The sequence below is a fragment of the Oncorhynchus tshawytscha genome, linkage group LG19 (assembly GCF_018296145.1).
Source record: "Oncorhynchus tshawytscha isolate Ot180627B linkage group LG19, Otsh_v2.0, whole genome shotgun sequence".
NCBI lineage: Eukaryota > Metazoa > Chordata > Actinopteri > Salmoniformes > Salmonidae > Oncorhynchus > Oncorhynchus tshawytscha.
Genome location: NC_056447.1, coordinates 43,240,349 through 43,260,669, shown reverse-complemented (window position 1 = coordinate 43,260,669; position 20,321 = coordinate 43,240,349). Strand labels below are relative to the sequence as shown.

The following is a 20,321-nucleotide window of genomic DNA, read 5'->3' as shown; positions in this document are numbered from 1 at the left end:
TGGGGGCTTTGCAGACATGACAATGTTTTTGTTGCATTTTTTGATGACTACAGCTATTTCTATTCTGTAAATGATAAACATCCATATAGCAGCATCTGTTTTGATTGATCACTTATTGGTATTTGCTTTAACAACCCACATACACACAGATTAGGTCCAAAGTTGTCACTTTTTAAGCCTATACTGCAACTAATGTATTATGTTATGTTATGCTATTATAATTAATTCAGGGTATTTGTATTGTCCAATATGCCACTGCATTAATCTTCAATCCTTTCCACTTGGTTTGATTGCTTTGGATCTTGTTTGCAGTTATTTCACCTGTTAGTATAAGTTGTATTACACTTCAAGTGATAGGGTAATACATGTAGTAAACACAGCATATAGACTTTATTGCTAAATTGGAAGTGTTAACTGTTTTATTGTGTAGTTTCTGTGGCTTTATTTTAATATGCTTTTGGTTTTATGCTACACTAGTTTGCCATGTAGCAACTGCACTGTGCAATATAATATGAGAACTGGGAAAATGTATTATTTTGGATGTAATGTCTCTTACAGTTTGCGGTCGTATTTCTCTCTAGTTCTCAGTGATTTCAATGTGACCAAGCCTTATTTACTTTGTCACAAAAAGCGGGTTTTCCTAGTGACTGTTGGTGTGTCAAATTTAAGAATTGATGGTGTACTATTGTAAAAATTCACTTTGAATAAAAAAAATATTGCTTCACCCTTCTTGTTTGTGACTTGTATTTTATGAGTAGTACAATACATTAAGTTGTTGATGATACTGGGGTCCAAGCCATTAGCACCACCCAGTGCAAGCAAAGTAGAAATGCAGTACCGATATTTTAACTTACTGAAAATGTGCATAGGGTAGGCTACACACATCACATTTGATTTACTTGACAACGTTCCTCAGCTGATGCCTGGAGTGTTCTGAATGGTAGCAGACGTTAATGTAGGCTGCCATTTCGAAACCAGAATGTTTAAAAAAAAAATGACATGTAGTTTATGTAATGCTCTTCTCAACCCTGATCTCAATGTCTCATCACTAATGTATGCGATGCCATTGGCTAACCCTGGCCCCAGCTGGTGAAGCTGTCCTTTGACGCTCAATATACATTTACAGATATTTATGCAAATCAAATTGGTAATCGAATTACGATCAATTAAAATGGGAACTATTTTGGGTCGGTTTAGGTTTACCGTCTATACCCACAAGAGGTCGTCTGTTACCGTGAGGAGATTGCGGTCAACTCTCGCGTCAAGCCGCGACGTGATATTTTTTCTAATGAAATGACGGGTTCGACTTGTAAATATTCCAACAAGGTAGCATAATTGATCACTTCTGCGTTTTGAACGGGAGCCGTTTTCCGTCCGAATCATTAAATGTACTTCTATGGTTATGAGTGCATCTTAGATTGTTCGTAAATAATAGCTTATTACGCGCTAGCAGGTCGACGTGGTGCATGGACTGTTACCTCCAGACGCATCACACACAAGGTTCAATGCTGCTGCTTTCTGTCAACCTCGGGGAGAGGCTTTCGGAGAACATCGTCCGCAGTGAAGGATTTATCAAATGTATTTGTCAATATTAAGACAGTTAGATGTATCAAGGATAAACAAATGGCTTCAAAACATGTGCATAACAGCCTCGATGATTTAATTGTCAGCGGAATAAACAATGCTCCCGCGATTGGCTCGATTGAATGGATAGGTGTGGGAATGGGAGCCACCTTATGTTTCCAGAAAAACGGAAAGACATTGGGACTGGATCGAATGTGGACTAAATATATTTTATCAGTTGGAATGGTTTTGCTTTTAATGCAGTCTGTCCTAGCTGCTGATGGTAAGACTTATTATTTGGTTGTTGACAACCTGTTCGAGTAGTATTTGTCTTGCTTGGTAGGACTAACTAATTGGTCTTCATCGAGATGTTAGGCTGTATATGACCTGCGGGTGGATGGGGATTGTATTGTATAAATATCTCAAATTGGTTGCACTTTTCTGGTGGAACTCTCCCTGTCCCTATAGTATGACCATCGCTGCACATACGCGGATAATGACCGCGGAGAAAGTAGCAGATCTTATGGTTATTTTTGTCAAAATAGGAAATTGTGATTTATTACAACAATCAAGATTCTTAGGAGACCACTGAATTTCGCATATTTGCAATGTAGTTAGTATATGTGGAGGGGACATTCTAAAATATTACGCACAATAATCTGATTGCGCCTATTTTAGCTTTAAGCAAACACATTCAGACAATTAGACATGCTAAATCAATATAATTGTTGATTTTGTAATGTGGCCTCACAGCCTCTTGTGTTTTTCGAAGGAAGAGAATCGCTGGTGTGGCCTTTGTGCCTGGAGTGGCCTGTGTTCAGCAGTCAAGACTGCAACGCTGACAATTATAATTACGCTTCTTGCTTATTTGATCGACAGTGATGGCAGCATTTGTGGAGGTCACTTACCTTCTTGAAATAACATAACGTGTCATCATTTTTAAATAATGGATTATGTTGTCATACGAAGCAAAATGCAACTAATGAGATATGTGTTTTTCTTTTCTGCCTTGGACCTGGTGTTTAAAAGGCTTAAGCCTATAATTTGACCATGGGTAGCAGTTTTCACCTAATTTTAGCTTTCCAATGTGTATTTTTTTTCTACATTCAAGTAGGAAAAACATATTGTGATTCAGCCATAGGCCTGCCTTAGCCTTTATATTTTCAAGTCCTCTCAGATTGCTATTATATCCCTCTTTTCCTCCATTCATGAAACCATATTTGAATACCTTGCCATTTGGCCGTGGGCATGGGCCAGATCCACTTGTGGATGTGAGGATGAGGTGTTTTGTCTTTAATGAGCCCACAGAGCTGTTGCATTGTCAACATGGAGCCAAATATGCTGTGTTGCCATGGGAACCGATCTGCCTAACATGAATTGTTTTCTGACAGGGAAATATATAGCCTGCCCTATAGCATATGAATAACCAGTACAAACTACAATTTGGTCTGCTTTTAGACAATAGTGTAAGATTGAAATGCTGTGTGATTTGAATAGTGCATGCAAATGAAATGCTTCTTCTTGTAAATTATGGCAGAAAGGATTTCACACTGCTCAACAGCAAACAGACATGTTTGAGGTAGAGTAAAATGCATGCCTAGGCCTATACCCTTTAATTAGCAAGAAAACACTATTTTGTGCTCCATTTAATGTCCAATATTTTTCTACCAATTACACACAAATACACATTTCTTTAACCAGGTTTTCCAAGCTGTGGTCACGACATGCAAAATCAACATTGGTGTGGAGAAAAGAGCAGCAAACTGCATTCTGGTGTGCTCATAAGAGTATGCTACTGGTTAAGTAGGTTGTATTCAGATGAAAAGCCCGTGTATTTATTTATCACTAATTATGACCACGGCTGCTGCTGGTCACAAGGCAATGAATGCCCAATAATAATGAATCTGTCTTCAATTACTGATCAATTATGCTAACCAGGATTCCCATTCTGCTGATAATGGCTTTCAGTGTTTCTGTGTTTTATGCATGCTGCTCCAGTCGGATTTCTCCTTGGTATCCTTTATAAAGAATTTGCTGCTCAAAGGATGGTGGGAAAATGTGGGCCCCTTTGTTATGTCCTGCTTGTTAGCCCCTTAAACAATCCCATAATAAGATGCCAACAATTAGGATTATGCCGCAATCAAATATTAACAGTTGGGTTGCTTGGGAACTCTTTTAAGAGAGTGGCCAAAACATGGCCTGTACAGCACCTTTCCCCATACACTCTTCTGTGCTTCATTAGGGTGATTGCCTGAGCTGTGGAAGTTAATTATGCATTGCTAGATCTTAAATAGATATTTCCCTTTTACATTAAATACATTATGCATGGAAAGCCTCTATAAAGCATGTGGGTAGGATGAGCTTGTTGGCTAATTTGATTTCTAATCCCGATTTAGGTATAGTACTTATTTATTTAGTACTTATTTATTCCTGATCTTTGGGGGAGGTTATCTATTGATCTGAACAGGACAGTGTTTGAAACACAGTTTGTTTATTTTTTTGAAAATTATGTGCTAACACCTTGATACAGAATACTTCATTTTATATGCACAGTACATTATACTGTATGCTTATGTAATGCATGTTAGTATATTATACTATGTGTGTGTGTGTGTGTTTTTCCAAACTTGGTCCTGGGGCTTTGGTTTTTGCCCTAGCACTACACAGCTGATTCAAATAATCAAGCTTGAAAAAGCAAAACGTGCACCCATGTGAGGCCCCAGGACAGAGTTTGGGAAACCCTGTAGATGCCTACTACTCTGCTGCATAGTCCAGTAACTGTGTGTTTATGTTCCCTTTTTAACATTGTAATTCTATCACAGGGACACAAATGTTTCTTTAACACTGTAATTCTATCACAGGGACATAAAAGTTTCTCAAAACTGTATGACAAGCTTAATGTCCCCGGAGATTGTCCATCAAAACGTTATGTTTTTTAAATGTAATTTCTGTCATCAGGGAATAACGTTGACCCCAAACCAACACATTAGGTAACAGGGATTTTACAGTAAGTCTTTCATGAAAATGTAATCAATCTTTTTAAGATTAAATTACGAATATCCAGATGGATTTATGTCTCCGTCTCCTTGAGCAGTTCTGAACTCACAATGTATTAGAACGCCCTTTCGTCATCGCTCACAGTGACTGCTGTGTGACGGCCTTGATAGTTGCTGCCTGCTGTGTAGCAGCAGTTGTTCAATTTGTGTTGGCCTGGGAGGCCTCAGTACTGACTGAAGAGAAAAACACAAAGAGAAGGGCTGGCTGTCTGGCCTCATTGTAGACCTGAGCAGACCAGGAGATCAAACTGAAAGATACTGAAACAGGAACAGACAAAAATAATCAATCAATCAATCAAATATATTTCTAAAGCCCTTCTTACATCAGCTGATGTCACAAAGGGCTGTACAGAAACCCGGCCTTAAACCCCAAACAGCAAGCAATGCAGGTGTAGAAGCACAGTGGCTAGGAAAAACTCCCTAGATAAGCCAGAACCTAGGAGGAAACCTAGAGAGGAACCAGGCTATGAGGGAGAAATAACTGCTTTCATTCATTTCAGCACTACCTTACAGTAGCTGTGTGTAGTTATTTATTTGGCACAACTTAATTAGAGGGCTTTGCAATAGTGCTGGATACCGTGACGCTAACGCAAACTAAACCTGTCTGGAACAACCCCATTTACATTTTAGTTTGCATCTTTAGTGTCCGTTTAGAAGCCACTTGTGTCCTCAACCTGCGGAGAGCTGCAAAGATGCTTCTCACTGTATGACTGTCTATTATGTCATGGGAAAGGAGAGCCAAGTGAGTTCTGGCCTTTTAGCTCATCTAATGAATACTATATTCCATGGAATCAGTGACACTGACCATAAGAGCCATTTAACAAATGTGTTTCCTATGAGAGTCACAGGATCATGGGTGACCTCTATCAGATGAATGCTTCTGATTCCCGAGACGATAATGAAATGGCTTCTGTGCTCACGCCATATGCACCTGCAAATCTCCCACTACAGTAGCTTATGAAACAGCTTTGAGCCACAGCAGGGGACGAGAAAGGGCAAAAAGCATGGCCAGTGGTTCGTTATTGGACCTGTGGAGTCACATTGGTTTGTGCAGCAGTTTTGGCATTTATTAAATAAAAAAATCAATGCATACTTTTATGTTCAAAGTCTATCAATCGAAGTGCTCACGCTTCCCTGGGATAGACTATAGCTAGGGGCTTCGTGATTTACTGTTTGGCCGCTTGAGTCGATATGAATTCATCATAAAAAATACCATTTGTAGGGCCTCCCGAGTGGCGCAGAGGTCTAAGGCATTGTATCGCAGTGCTAGAGGCGTCACTATGTTTCAGAGGACGCATGACGCGACCTTCGCCTCCCGAGCTTGTTGGGGAGTTTATACAATTTGTATACATGCCTGCCAGTGTGCTGTATGTGAGTGTGTGTGCATGCATTTAACACGTAGCTACACAAGGTCAGGTGACTGACTGTGTCCTAAATTCTTTCTAACTTTAGTGCCAGTTCTGACAGTTGATCGTAGTGACAACTGTGAATTCCTCACACGCCATCTGCATTTGAAAGAAGCTATTAGAAATGGATTGAAAAAACATTCTGATAATTACAATTTTGGTTTTAGGGCTACTGTATGCAAGTCAAATGTACACTTGCATTTTCTGTTGAATTATGTACATTTCTTTATGAAAATGTTGACAAAGTCTATATTTTTGAATGATCTTTAAGGCATATGCCCTACACTAATTGTAATTAAGGTCAATCATGTCAGTATCTTGTTTTGCCAAAAGGCCATACGCTGCTTCTAATTCATTGAGCTTTTAGTGTTGGTCTTGTATGTTTGACTTGCTCACATGGGACATGATATTGTCTGTCTCTGGATCAGTAGGCTACAGAGAACAATTCAACAACAACTAATGCAGAGTGAAACGAACTTTCCCAGTGCTTAGGTCTTATTTCTGGTCCCCTGAGGTCAGTTTCGACTCCTCAGATATGAGAAATACATTTTCTCACTGCTCTTTTGGAGGGTGGTGCTGGAAAAGCAAGACGCTCATCTACTTTTAATATGGTTGAGATTACCTGCTGCACCCCTGGGACTTTAAGCTGCTGCTGCGAGGCAAATGCAAGTGCATCATAAGGTGTTTCTTAGGATGCACTGAGGTGAAAATCTCACATGCTCTCCCTTGCAGGAGCTTAGAAAACTCTCAATATTTCAGTCCCTGGTAGCTGTGATGCTCACCAGAAGAGAAGGCTACATAGCCAAACTGAGCCTGACAGAATACAAAATAAACAAGGCCTGTTGAAATCCATGCTCCATCCATTGTTGTTATTCATTATCACTGTCACACAAGCCATCAGGTTTGTTGTGGAAGTGATCATGGCAGGATCAGTGTTTGTTTGTTTGCCAAAGTGGATTCAGGGTGATGTAATGGTATTTGCTGTGTCCCCTTTCTGTGTTGCTTTTCATGGGCTCCAGTGTTAGACTAGAGCTCCCCCAGCAACATCACATGACTGTCTTTCTTCTTCAAATCAAAGGCATGCAGCAGAAAGACCAAAGAGCCTCCTCAGTGCCCCTTACAGAGAGGATTATTGGTCACTGCCTGCCTGCCTGCCTCACCACAATATGCCCAGATTGTCAACTGCATAATTTTCCACTCTCTGCGCATGTCCTTATGTGGCCGATTTTAAAATTGTTGTGGCTCAGAATGTCACACTCTCGCTTTGTTTTTGCTAGACTGCCTGACCTACCCCGAGCCAGAAAAATGGTCACATGACTGTCTTATCTAGTCACATGGGACATGAGCTGCTAACCTTCTGCATCAGTGACATCACAACCAAGTTTTATTTATCACATTGGGAAAGCATCCTTCACTTGCAATGTGCTAGTTACCTTGTTCAGTCCTCCAATGGTATGCATTAACACCACACCTTGTTACTTTGTGGTTTAACTAGGCTTATTATTATTATTCTTTGTGTTATGATAATTCAGTTGTACTAATGCTTTTATAAAAAATCTTCAAAAATATTTTGGGTACTACCAATGTATGTATCATGAAATGACCTTTAGGAAATATGGCAGACTGTGGCTTTAAGTGTGTGACAACTGAAGTGCCAGAGTATGTCCATCATATTCTCCCAGGACCCAGGAGTGTGACCACTGCAATATAGGTCACACACAGAGCCTGGGCTCCAACAACACAGGAAACAGAATATGGCACTTTGTTTGTTCTGAATCTATTTTACAGCTGTCTTTACCAGCCTGTATGCAGCACTGTCACGTCATTGGCTTCTTTCAACCCTCTAAAAATGTTTAATACCCTCCTTAATCGTAAGCTGTGCAAAGCTCAGGCTCTGGTTTGACTTTTAGTTTAGCATTTATATGAGTTAGCGTGCAGTAAATGGAAAGGGTTTACTGCGATAACGTAATACCGTGCTCCTATAAGTCTGTCTTCAGCTCTTCATTTCTGGTAATGTCTTACCTGGGAGACAGTGCCACTGTCTTTCAATCACTGTAGCCTATGTGGTTTAATGCTTTTACATTTTATATTCATTACATTTTATATTCTACTGTAATATTTCATGACTACTAATTACAGTACTATTTAATTACTGTAAATATAATTCCATTGACTCTATGGATGGAATGACACCTCTTAGAAAGCAGTGTTGTTGCTATGCTGTGTCTACAGATGCGTGCTGAGATGCAGTGTGACCTCACTTAGCAGGTGTTTGTGCAGTACCGGTCAGTGTAAATGGAAGCCATTTCTGTTATTCTGTTGTGTTTGACAAACAAAACAGTGAAATATTAGCTGAACTTTCATATAACTCAGAGCACAAATCTGCCAGCCATAGTGTCACTGCTGTATGCCCTCTGTCCATACTTTATGATGACATTTCCTTATCTGCCTTATCTTCAAGTAAGAGGACATTACTGTGATAAAACATTTCCAAACATACTCCTTAGACTAGGTGAAAAATAAATGTGTCTTAAATTGGTGTTGCTTCGCTAAATGCAATACAATATGGTACATATTTTGACATTTTTCATATTCACGTTTCCTAGGTTTTGCTTGTGGAATAAATGGCTCTAATCAGCATTTAAGGTGAATATTTAATTGTTGCTTTTGGGCCCTGTAGTCTTCCTGAAAAACACTGTAAAAGTGTTATTTACTCTGTACTGTAGATGCACTATTTCACCCAGCGAGACAGATGGACACTATGAATAGTTTCAGGAAGTGTGTATCTGTCCATCCTGTTGGAAAGATGTCACTCCATGGAAAGCACACCACATTGTCTCAATGGGTTTCATTTCACTTGGACACTTCCCCAGCGCCCCCTCCTCACCACCTGCGCCTAGGATGGTGATGCACCACGTTTCCTACCCGAACGGATCAGTGTTCTGAATGGGCAGAGCTTTTTCATGAACCCCAGGATGGCTGGAGCAGTCGTGTTGTCAAATGAACCCAATTGCTGTCCACTGCCATGGCTCATACCTCTCAGTGAACTCTCAGTGCTTCTGATGGAGGGCCCCATATGTTGCACCCTGTCAGAGCAGGTGGCTTTCTGTGGGGGTTAGGATAGATATGGAAGAGGTCTTCAGTGTGTCCTGTCTTGAAGACACCAAATGCTGTCACACTCACACTTCTGATCTTATAGGGTATTTTAGAATGAATATCTACTGGTAGGGTTGGCAATAAAGAATGTGCAAGCTCATTGTCATATATATTCATGGAGTTCTTTTGATTATTGGTTTATCAGAGCTTTTTATAGGATTAATTGCTGCTAGTTATTGGTAGATCCATTGTTTGAGATGAACAGTTCAGTGGGTAGAGTCAATGGGAGACAGAGGGATTGCATCCTGGGAAATTTAGGCACAGGCCTGGTTGTACAAAGCCCGCCTGATTTGGAAATCCTTCTTTTTAAATGAAACAATCCTCCGATGAATAAGTTGAGAATGTGGGGGATGTTCAGAATGGAAGTACTGTACAAATGCGCTCTGGAGATTTGCCAGTATTTCACCGGCTGCCTTCCAGAAGACAATAAACCCTGCTAGCTGCCCAATCCTCATCGTTCGCTTGTACTGAGGAAAGGGGCCTTTTAAAACACCACCACTGTATCAGCACAGAATCCCAAGCTATAGCTTTCACTCGTAGGTTGAGATATGTTTTTAAATGACAGCAGCTGCTTACGTGTGTCCCAGATATGTACTTAACATCTAAATCTATTCCCTATGCTTATCCTGAACAAAACATAAGTGACCTACTTTAAAAAAAAAAATGTTTACCTTTATTTAACTAGGCAAGTCAGTTAAGAAAAAAATATTATTTTCAATGATGGCCTGGGAACAGTGGGTTAACTGCCTTGTTCAGGGGCAGAACGACAGATTTGTACCTTGTCAGCTCGGGTATTTGAACTTGCAACCTTTTGTTTACTAGTCCAACGCTCTAACCACTAGGCTACCCTGCCGCTCTAACCACTAGGCTACCCTGCCGCTCTAACCACTAGGCTACCCTGCCGCTCTAACCACTAGGCTACCCTGCCGCTCTAACCACTAGGCTACCCTGCCGCTCTAACCACTAGGCTACCCTGCCGCTCTAACCACTAGGCTACCCTGCCGCTCTAACCACTAGGCTACCCTGCCGCTCTAACCACTAGGCTACCCTGCCGCTCTAACCACTAGGCTACCCTGTTTCATAATGATACTCCTGGATGACTAAGAAGTGTTTGTGTACTCACATGTTCTGCTCCTTGGTGTGAAGTCTGTTTCTCCCTCCCTCATGTTGTTGACAGGAGGGCACGGCCAGGCTTCGTTTTGAATAAGAATATTTCATATTTTCAAGATGTAGTTATAGATTGAGGCGATGTTGATGAGAAACATGAGAGACAGTCAAGACGTCATCATCAGGCCTCTGGGATTGATGAGTCAAATAGAGAATAAATGCGTTCCTCCCTTGTTAAGCCCCATCTCTCTCTTTGTTTTTCAGATGAAGGGCACTACAATGGGTCATCAGGACATGCAGCTCTGCCTCAGGACCCAGCTGTGCCCTCTAACCTCTCTGCCAGGGCAATGCCAGTGAAGGATTGGCTCCTGGGCGCTCTAGCCGTGCCCACAGACCCATCAGGGGCGACAGCAGAGAGCACCAGAGAGCAGCCAGGTTTCTCCTCTGTACTGACCCTGCTGGCTAGCTCAGACCAAGAGCCACAGGCCCCAGTGCAACCATCAGTACTAGCTAATGCCTCCTCAGCCATCAACAATGACAATCAAACAGCAGGAACAACAGACCCTTTGTCGTTAGCCCCTGTAGCCAACAGCACCTCAAACACCAGCTCAGGTAGGACCCATGTTCAAACAGTCATCCACACCATCTAATAGAAGAATAAACATATCATACGTACAGCCTCCTGACTGTGGTTAATGTCTACAGACTAGATATTTTGTTTCCTTATCCATCATCATGCTCTGCACATTCATTCCCTCAAAATCCACCATTTAATTTTATTTTGGTCCAGCTCAGTTCACATCATCCTGCCCCACCCCCTCCATCGTCTACCTCCCCGGTGCCTGCTGCCTCTCCCGGTCTGACATCATCCTCACAGTATGAGACATCATCAAAATGGGGACATTATTCACCTGATATGAATTACCTGATGTGACATCATTCAAACGCTGTTTGTTGTCTCATTGCAGAGGAGGCGGTCAGCAGTTTGCCTGCAAACCCAGATTTACCAACAGTCCCAGTGTCCTCTCTGGCCACCCTGGGGGAGGGCGACTCCACCCTCCCAGACAATGTGACTAGTCCTTTCTCTACTCACACATGGAACACCACCAAACCTGCAAGGGCTGACAACTACACCACTATACCATCCACCACAGCGGCACACACCAACCCAACACCAGACACTGTGACTAATGACAGTCTACAGCTCACGACTGTGACCACCACGACCGTCACGCCCCTGACCGTGACCACCACAACTGTGACACCCCAGACCACGACAGCTTTGACCACAGAGGCGTTTACAACCATAACCCGGACCACTACGACCACACAGGAAGTGACCACCTTCCAAGAAACTACATTGATGACAACCACAACTGACCCACCCACCACGGCGACGACAACCACAAGTGCTCCCACTACCACAAACGCTCCCACTACAAGTACAACTACCACTGCACCGACCACCACTTTGACTGTCCCCACCACCACCACAGAAACCACCCATGGACCAACCACAACTGAATCTCCTCCCATCAGTGCTGAAGAGGAACGTCAACCATGTAACATCACTGAGAAGACCTGGGTCAAAACGGGTATGGGCTCACCGTTTACAGCTCAGTTTGAACATCCTTTCACTAACATACACTGTGTTGTTTCTTTGAGTTGTTACAGTATCTTTACAACCATAATACAAGTCCTCTGGTTCATTCCAAAGGATGTCCCATCCTTCACATCCAGAAGACTGACACACCTCATGTATGTGTTTTCCTCCACAGTGTTGTCTATGCAGTTGAGGAGGAACAGGCTTGATATCATTGTGAGGCAGAATCTGTCTAAAGGACTCACCCATGCTCTACAGAGGGCCTTCAATGACACCAATGTTTATGTCCAGGTCAGTATTTTACTGTACTCTGTGTTTGGATGCTGTTACTGCTGTACTGTACCTGGAGAACAACGTGTACACGACCATTCAAAAGTTTGGGCTCACTTAGAAATTTCCTTGTTTTTGAAAGAAAATCATTTTTTTAGTCCTTTAAATTAACATCAAATTGATCAGAAATACAGTGTAGATATTGTTAATGTTGTAAATGACTATTGTATCTGGAAATGGCATATTTTCTATGGAATATCTACGTAGGCGTACAGAGGCCCATTATCAGCAACCATCACTCATGTGTTCCAATGGCACGTTGTGTTAGCTAATCCAAGTTTATCACAAGACTAATTGATCATTAGAAAACACTTTTGCAATTATGTTAGCACAACTGAAAACTGGCCTTTTTTAGACTAGTTGAGTATCTGGAGCATCATCGTTTCTGGGTTCGATTACAGACTCAAAATGGCCAGAAACAAAGAACTTTCTTCTGAAACTCGTCAGTCTATTCTTGTTCTGAGAAATGAAGGCTATTCCAAAGTGAGAAATTTCCAAGAAACTGAAGATCCCGTACAACGCTGTGCACTACTCCTTTCACAGAACAGAACAAACGGTCTCTAACCAGAATAGAAAGAGGAGTGGGAGGCCCCAGTGAAAAACTGAGCAAGAGGACAAGTACATTAGAGTGTCTAGTTTGAGAAACAGACACCTCACAAGTCCTCAACTGACAGCTTCATTAAATAGTACCCGCAAAACACCAGTCTGAATGTCAACAGTGAAGAGGCGACTCCGTATGCTGGCCTTCTAGGCAGAGTTCCTCTGTACAGTGTCTGTGTTCTTTTTCCCATCTTAATCTTTTCTTTTTATTGGCCATTCTGACATATGGCTTTTTCTTTGCAACTCTGCCTAGAAGACCAGCATCCCGGAGTCGGACTTCATTGTTGCTGTTGAGACTGGTGTTTTGCGGGTACTATTTAATGAAGCTGCCAGTTGAGGATTGTGAGGTGCCTGTTTCTCAAATACAACATTAACAATGTCTGCACTGTATTTCTGATCAATTTGATGTTATTTTGATCTTTCAAAAACAAGGACATTTCTAAGTGACCCCAAACTTTTGAACGGTAGTGTACATCAAATATAGTATGTGCCATAGTCCCGTTCAAATATTGCATCATCCATCTTTGCGCTGTTGGAAAAGCATTTGGTATTAGTTCTAATTATTATTTTTGCATATCCCACTCCTCCTGAGACACCCTTGGAGTGTGGGGTCACGGCCAGGAGTCAGCTATTATTAAAGGCGACCCTGGAGCAATTAGGGTGAACTGCCTTGCTCAAGGGCACTTCAACAACAAAAAAATTCACCTAGTCGTCTCGGGGATTCGAAACCAGCGACCTTTTGGTTACTGGCCCAACGCTCTTAACTGTTACGAATGTTGAGATGGCCACTTCTAAAGGAACCATAGTGAGTGTGTTGACTTATTCTTCCTCTCCTCTTCACCCTATTATTCATGGAGTCCAATCTCTCACTGTGATAGCAGAGACTGAAGTGACTAATGATAAAAGGATTTCAATAAGATAATAAATGGTCTCTTGAATTGTGGATAGGCTTTGCATTATAGAGGCTGTTAAGAGTATGTGAAGAGAAAGACTCTTATGGACCCTACCAGCTGAATGACTACAACTCATTATTACCAGCGTTTCCTCTTCGGAAATGTCCATTATTCAGCTCTCGTTCTCTCTGTTTCTCTCTGTCTGTTCCTCTCTGTCTGATTCTGTGTGTCTGTCATATTCTCTCTGTATGTTTCTCTCTGTCTGATTCTCTTTGTCTGATTCTGTGTGTCTCTGTCATATTCTCTCTCTGTTTCTCCCTGTGTGTTTCTCTCTGTGTTTTATTCTATGTTTCTCTCTGTGTTTTATTCTCTGTTTCTCTCTGTGTTTTATTCTCTGTTTCTCTCTGTGTTTTTCTCTGTTTCTCCCTGTGTTTTATTCTCTGTTTCTATCTGTGTTTTATTCTCTGTTTCTATCTGTGTTTCTCCCTGTGTTTTATTCTCTGTTTCTATCTGTGTTTTATTCTCTGTTTCGCTCTGTGTTTCTCTCTGTTTCTCCCTGTGTTTTATTCTCTGTTTCGCTCTGTGTGTTTCTCTCTGTTTCTCCCTGTGTTTTATTCTCTGTTTCGCTCTGTGTGTTTCTCTCTGTTTCTCCCTGTGTTTTATTCTCTGTGTGTTTCTCTCTGTTTGTCCCTGTGTTTTATTCTCTGTGTGTTTCTCTCTGTTTCTCTCTGACTCTCAGTCCTCTGTCTCATCTCTCCCTGTCTTGGTCTCTCTTTCTCTCTCTCTCTGTCTAACTGATGGCTGACTCAAGTTTAAGTCCATTGATTTCCTGCCTGTGCTGTCTGTCTATCTGTCAGTCTGTCTGGGGTGTGATTCAGTGGCTGCTACTCTATCCAAGGCCTCTTCTCCTCTCCCCATCAGAACCCATGTATTATTAGTGAGCCTGGAGGTGATCAGCGGGAGACATCACAAACACCAGCTGTATAGTTAGTGTGTCTGTGGATAGCTACCTAACACATACTGGTAGAGACTGATGAGGAGTGGGTGGTACTACAAAGGACCAGAGACGCTAGCCTTGACCATTGCCATCGTATTGTCTGTTAACGATAGCGATCAAGATATTAACTACATGTTTTCACTTCTCAGATTGAACGGGATCTCTGCAGCCCTCATAATGTCACCCTTGGGTACTATGTAGCCAGTGGGAAAATGGTCTACATCGCATCTGTGGTGGTGGAGACAGTGAAGGCTTATGGTTTTGACAAAGTGCTAGCAGACATCCGGCAGCACAGTCCTCTGGTGATGGCTGTTCTGCTCCCTGTGGCCCCCTGGGCCCCTAGCCTCAGTGTCCATCTGCAGCTCAAAACAGGTATGGCGCATCAGGAACAACACAGTGACACTGCTGGATGATGTGACCATGATTGTAGACAATGTTGTACTGTGCTGTTGTGTACTGTAACTGAATGTGCTGTGCTGGTATATTGATTGGTGCTCTGCTGTTTTTAGTTCTCAGGTTCGTAGGTCCAGCGGACCGCATCAACTCCTGCAGTTTTGTTCAGATGATGGAACAACGGCTGGAGAATGCGTTTGAGGAAGCTCAGGACAAAGTGATGGAATCTTACAGCGGGCTTTCTGTTGAGGTACATTTATGACTTGGGATCATATTCAATAACACACAATTAGCATAGTTGTTTAGAGCGTTGTATTTACTTCAACATGTCTGGTTTTGTCTGTGTTTGTTCAGATCCAGAGCACCTCCCAAGTGATTGGCTCTCCTGCCGTATCTCTGGTCTATGTGGTCAAGAACCAGGCCGCGATCCTGAATGGAACCGTCTCCAGCGGTCTCCTGAATCAGCTGACCGCAGAGCTGGTGGGCTACTTCCTCTTCTTCCCGCCCCTCATCATTGCTGAGCGTAAGTGCCCCACTGCATCATGGGAAGGGTTTGAGTGGCATGTTTTGCCTGGCTTTTTCTCCTTATTTATTCATTTTCTGATACATGAATATTGATGTCATATCCTTCAGCGATATTGTCCTTCAACGATAGCTAGGGTTGAGGTTAATTCCACAAATTAAATTATAAATCAATTCGCTCTACCTGTAAATTCCATTTAATTCAACTCAAATTCCAGGTCAGTATTTTAATTCAGAGATAATTCAATTAGTCTCAATTATAATGTTAGTTAAATTCCAAGATTTCAATTCCATGTTCAATATTATCTCCAACAATTCCTCAATTTCCAATCTAATTGAATTCCCTCAGGCTTTTCTGGCTGTCCATGTCGCTGTTCAGACTATCTAGCTATACTGGAAATATAGAAATACAAATTGAAATGATTTCAAACTAATCCTGCGGTCCATTTTTAAACCAAGTGCATTAATTCCATTAACCCGGGAAATGTACAAATATTGAATTCCAATTAAATTCCAAATATTTATATATGTTTTTACATTTATATTATAATTCAAACAGTCCAAACTAGAGGTCGACCGATTCTGATTTTTCAACGCCGATACCGATTATTGGAGGACCAAAAAAAGCCGATACCGATTAATCAGACTTGTTTTTAATATTTTTTATTTGTAATAATGACAATTACAACAATACTGAATGAACACTTATTTTAACTTAATATAATACATCAATCTATTTAGCCTCAAATAAATAATTAAACATGTTCAATTTGGTTTAAATAATGCAAAAACACAGTGTTGGGGAAGTAAAAGAGCAATATGTGCCATGTAAAAAAGCTAACGTTTGAGTTCCTTGCTCAGAACATGAGAACATATGAAAGTTGGTGGTTCCTTTTAACATGAGTCTTCAATATTCTCAGGGAAGAAGTTTTAGGTTGTAGTTAATATAGTATTTATAGGACTATTTCTCTCTATACCATTTGTATTTCATATACCTTTGACTATTGGATGTTCTTATAGGCACTTTAGTATTGCCAGTGTAACAGTATAGCTTCCGTCCCTCTCCTCACCCCTACCTGGGCTCGAACTAGGAACACATCGACAACAGCCACACTCGAAGCAGCATTACCCATCGCTCCACAAAAGCCGCGGCCCTTGCAGAGCAAGGGGAACAACCACTCCAAGTCTCAGAGCGAGTGACGTTTGAAACGCTATTAGCGCACACCTCGCTAACTAGCTAGCCATTTCACATCGGTTACACCAGCCATTAGGCTGATAGGCTTGAAGTCATAAACAGCGCTGTGCTTGCGAAGAGCTGCTGGCAAAACGCACTAAAGTGCTGTTTGAATGAATGATTACGAGCCTGCTGCTGCCTACCATCGCTCTGTCAGACTGCTCTATCAAATATCAAATCATAGACTTAATTATAACATAATAACACACAGAAATACGAGCCTTTGGTCATTAATATGGTCGAATCCGGAAACTATAATTTCGAAAACAAAAAGTTTATTATTTCAGTGAAATACGGAACAGTTCGGTATGTTATCTAACGGGTGGCATCCCTAAGTCTAAATATTCTTGTTACAATGTACAACCTTCAATGTTATGTCATAATTACGTAAAATTCTGGCAAATTAGTTCGCAATGAGCCAGGTTGCCCAAACTGTTGCATATACCCTGACTCTGCGTGCAATGAACGCAAGAGAAGTGACACAATTTCACCTGGTTAATATTGCCTGCTAACCTGGATTTCTTTTAGCTAAATATGCAGGTTTAAAAATATATACTTCTGTGTATTGATTTTAAGAAAGGCATCAGTGTTTATGGTTAGATAGTCGTGCAACGATTGTGCTTTTTTCGATAATGCGCTTTTGTTAAATCACCCCCCTGCGTTGCATCGATTACATGCAACACAGGACACGCTAGATAAACTAGTAATATCATCAACCATGTGCAGTTAACTCGTGATTATGATTGATTGATTGATTGTTTTTTTATAAGATAAGTTTAATGCTAGCTAGCAACTTACCTTGGCTTCTACTGCATTCGTGTAACAGGCAGTCTCCTTGTGTAGTGCAATGAGAGGCAGGTGGTTAGAGTGTTGGACTAGTTAACCGTAAGGTTGCAAGATTGAATCCCAGAGCTGAGAAGGTACAAATCTGTCGTTCTGCCCCTGAACAAGGTAGTTAACCCACTGTTCCTAGGCCGTCATTGAAAATAAGAATGTGTTCTTGACTGACTTGCCTAGTTAAATAAAGGTGTAAAAAAAAAAAAAAAGAGACTCCGGCGTCCAAAAATACAGATTTCCGATAGTTATGAAAACCTGAAATCGGCCCTAATTAATCGGCCATTCCGATTAATCGGTCGACCTCTAGTCCAAACAGTCTTATTCAATTTCAATTCCATAACCTGAAGATTGTTGAAATTTGAATGAAATTCAATATAAATAATCCACTTCATGAGTGTGTGTTCTGAACATGAAAATGTATGCTGTCTTGATTTCATTATACCTGCAGAGTACTGATAATCAGATGTTGAACTCATTTACAAAGGAGAAGTTATGGCTGCTTGCATTTACTGTCATCCAGTATCTTGTTGTTGTGCAGAGAGGAGACTGACTAGTTTACTTCATGCTCTACTTCAATCATTTGCATCACCTACTGGGTGTTTTACTTCACATAATGGGTAATTTTATCATGAAGGGAAGATCAGATAACATTCTATTTATATTTACACACTACCTCAGGATCCAAATGAATCCTTTACCATTTGAATATTCAAGGCTCGTTCGTACATGATTACAGAGTGTCAAACAGAGTTATGAGGGATAAGGTGCCACTGCAAAGTCAGAGGCAACATCCCTGCTGGCCTCCAGCCAGCTGCATAATAGGACAGAAAATGTGGAATTTATCAGGCATGCAGCCTGGCACCCTCTATCTCTCTCTCGCTGTCTCTCTGTGTGTGTGTGTGTGTGTATTTGTTCACTCTGTCTCCATCTCTCTCCCCCCTCTTCCTCCACAGCACTAGAATACTACAACCTCAATACATCCACTGCCACCAAGCACTACTGGGTGATCACAGGTAATTAAACGTGTCATTGATTTTCACTAACTGCTAGTTAGTTAATGCTTCGCTCTAATGCTGTGTGTTGTGTACAGTTTTCCCCCAACATATCTGAGCTCCTCTTTCCCCTCTGAATGCTATTGCTGCATTATTTAGAGATTCCGGACATCTGCTTCTGAAAGATCACATCGGATCAGAGCTCAGTGTGAAGGAGGCTTTCTTTTGTGAAAGATCTCTAAATTAGCTTTAGCCTCTCCCTGTACCTTTCTGCTACTGTCATGATGAAACCACAGTGTGCCAAGGTCAGCCTGACAATATAATGGGACTTACAGGTTTTAAATTGAGGGATGAATAACCATACCTCTTTGTCCTCCACTGTCCCTATCCCACCTCTTCATCTCCTCTCTTGTCCTCTTACCTCTCTCTCTCTCTCTCCTCTCTCTCTCTCTCTCTCTCTCTCTGTGTGTACTCCACTGCTCTGCAGTAATTCAGGATGTTGACAGCTCATCTCTGGAGAGGAATTATCAGAGCTTTGCTAGTTTAATGGAGCAGCGGCTGGCTGAGCTGTTTTTGGTGGCTGGGCGTCAGGGGAGCCAGGGGAGCCGCTTTAGAAGGGCCACCACTGTTGGGGACTACACCGTCCAGGTGAGGTGGGCACACACACGGGTTGCATGCTCACTCCCCGATAAACAACCTCTGTTTTATGTTGACTTGCCAGAGTTTCACAATTTTTTGAAGACCCACAGAATTTCTATTCTCTCGTTTATGTTTTGCCACAGATGAATTGTTTTATGTAAAGTCACAGATGATCAGGTTTTATGAGGGGGAGAGAGCTCATGTAATGGATGTTGATCTCTTCCATTTAACACCCCCCTGCTTTATGGCAAGCTTTAATCACAGCCCTTGATTAAACCGTTATGATGTATTATGGACATAAAACATTTGATCTATAATAAAATCAGATTATTTCCACTGATTCATATTAATCCCACGTGTGGTCCCGGAGTGCTGTTATTTTCAAGTGTTTGCCCCTTCAGATAACATCAGTCTTATTATTGTAATAGCTCTTTTATGCAATATGACAGCACTGAATCCACCAATTTGTGTTGTTCTTGTTTAGATGGTTGGTATTCGTCGGCTCCCTGGGCCAAAGAATCCTGCCGAAATGACCTACTATGCCCAACTGAACGGTGCCCCCATAACTGGCACCACTGCAGCCAAGACTCTCAGTACCTTGGATTCCCAAACCATGGCTCTAACCCTGGGCTACTTTATCCAGCGCCAAGCCGATCGTAGGTTATCTCCACATCTTTACCAAACAGCTGTAACATTATGATCTTAGATGACGTGTATAGAACTAACTTTTCAGTCAGTCACACAGATGGATGCACACAAGTAATTGCAGTATATTTTTGTTTTGCTCAAACTGAAACACATATACAGTGAGTGCACAAAACATTAAGAACACCTGCTCTTTCCATGACATAGACTGACCAGGTGAAAGCTATGATCCCTTATTGATATCACTTGTTATTGATATCCACTTCAATCAGTGTAGATGAAATGGAGGAGACAGGGTGGTGTACAGTATGTGTGCCATTCAGGGTGAATCTTCAGTTTTCCGTTTGT

The 20,321-nt window shown here is 41.6% G+C and overlaps 1 protein-coding gene across 4 annotated transcripts in view; it reads left to right on the top strand.

Annotated features, from left to right (window-relative positions):
- The first annotated feature begins 1,273 nt into the window (after positions 1-1,273).
- Positions 1,274-20,321, top strand: part of kiaa1549la (KIAA1549-like a) — a 45,352-nt gene continuing 26,304 nt past the window's right edge. For 2 of the 4 annotated variants that reach the window (XM_042301714.1, XM_042301711.1), the window contains exons 1-10: positions 1,275-1,846; positions 10,553-10,900; positions 11,257-11,883; positions 12,067-12,182; positions 14,861-15,083; positions 15,221-15,354; positions 15,459-15,627; positions 18,651-18,710; positions 19,177-19,337; positions 19,813-19,984. In XM_042301714.1, the coding sequence (XP_042157648.1) occupies positions 1,624-1,846; positions 10,553-10,900; positions 11,257-11,883; positions 12,067-12,182; positions 14,861-15,083; positions 15,221-15,354; positions 15,459-15,627; positions 18,651-18,710; positions 19,177-19,337; positions 19,813-19,984 (2,233 nt within the window). In that variant the 5' untranslated portion in view covers positions 1,275-1,623. Of the gene's footprint in view, positions 1,847-10,552; positions 10,901-11,256; positions 11,884-12,066; positions 12,183-14,860; positions 15,084-15,220; positions 15,355-15,458; positions 15,628-18,650; positions 18,711-19,176; positions 19,338-19,812; positions 19,985-20,321 lie in introns of all 4 variants that reach the window. The other 2 variants (XM_042301713.1, XM_042301712.1) reach the window with 2 other exon arrangements.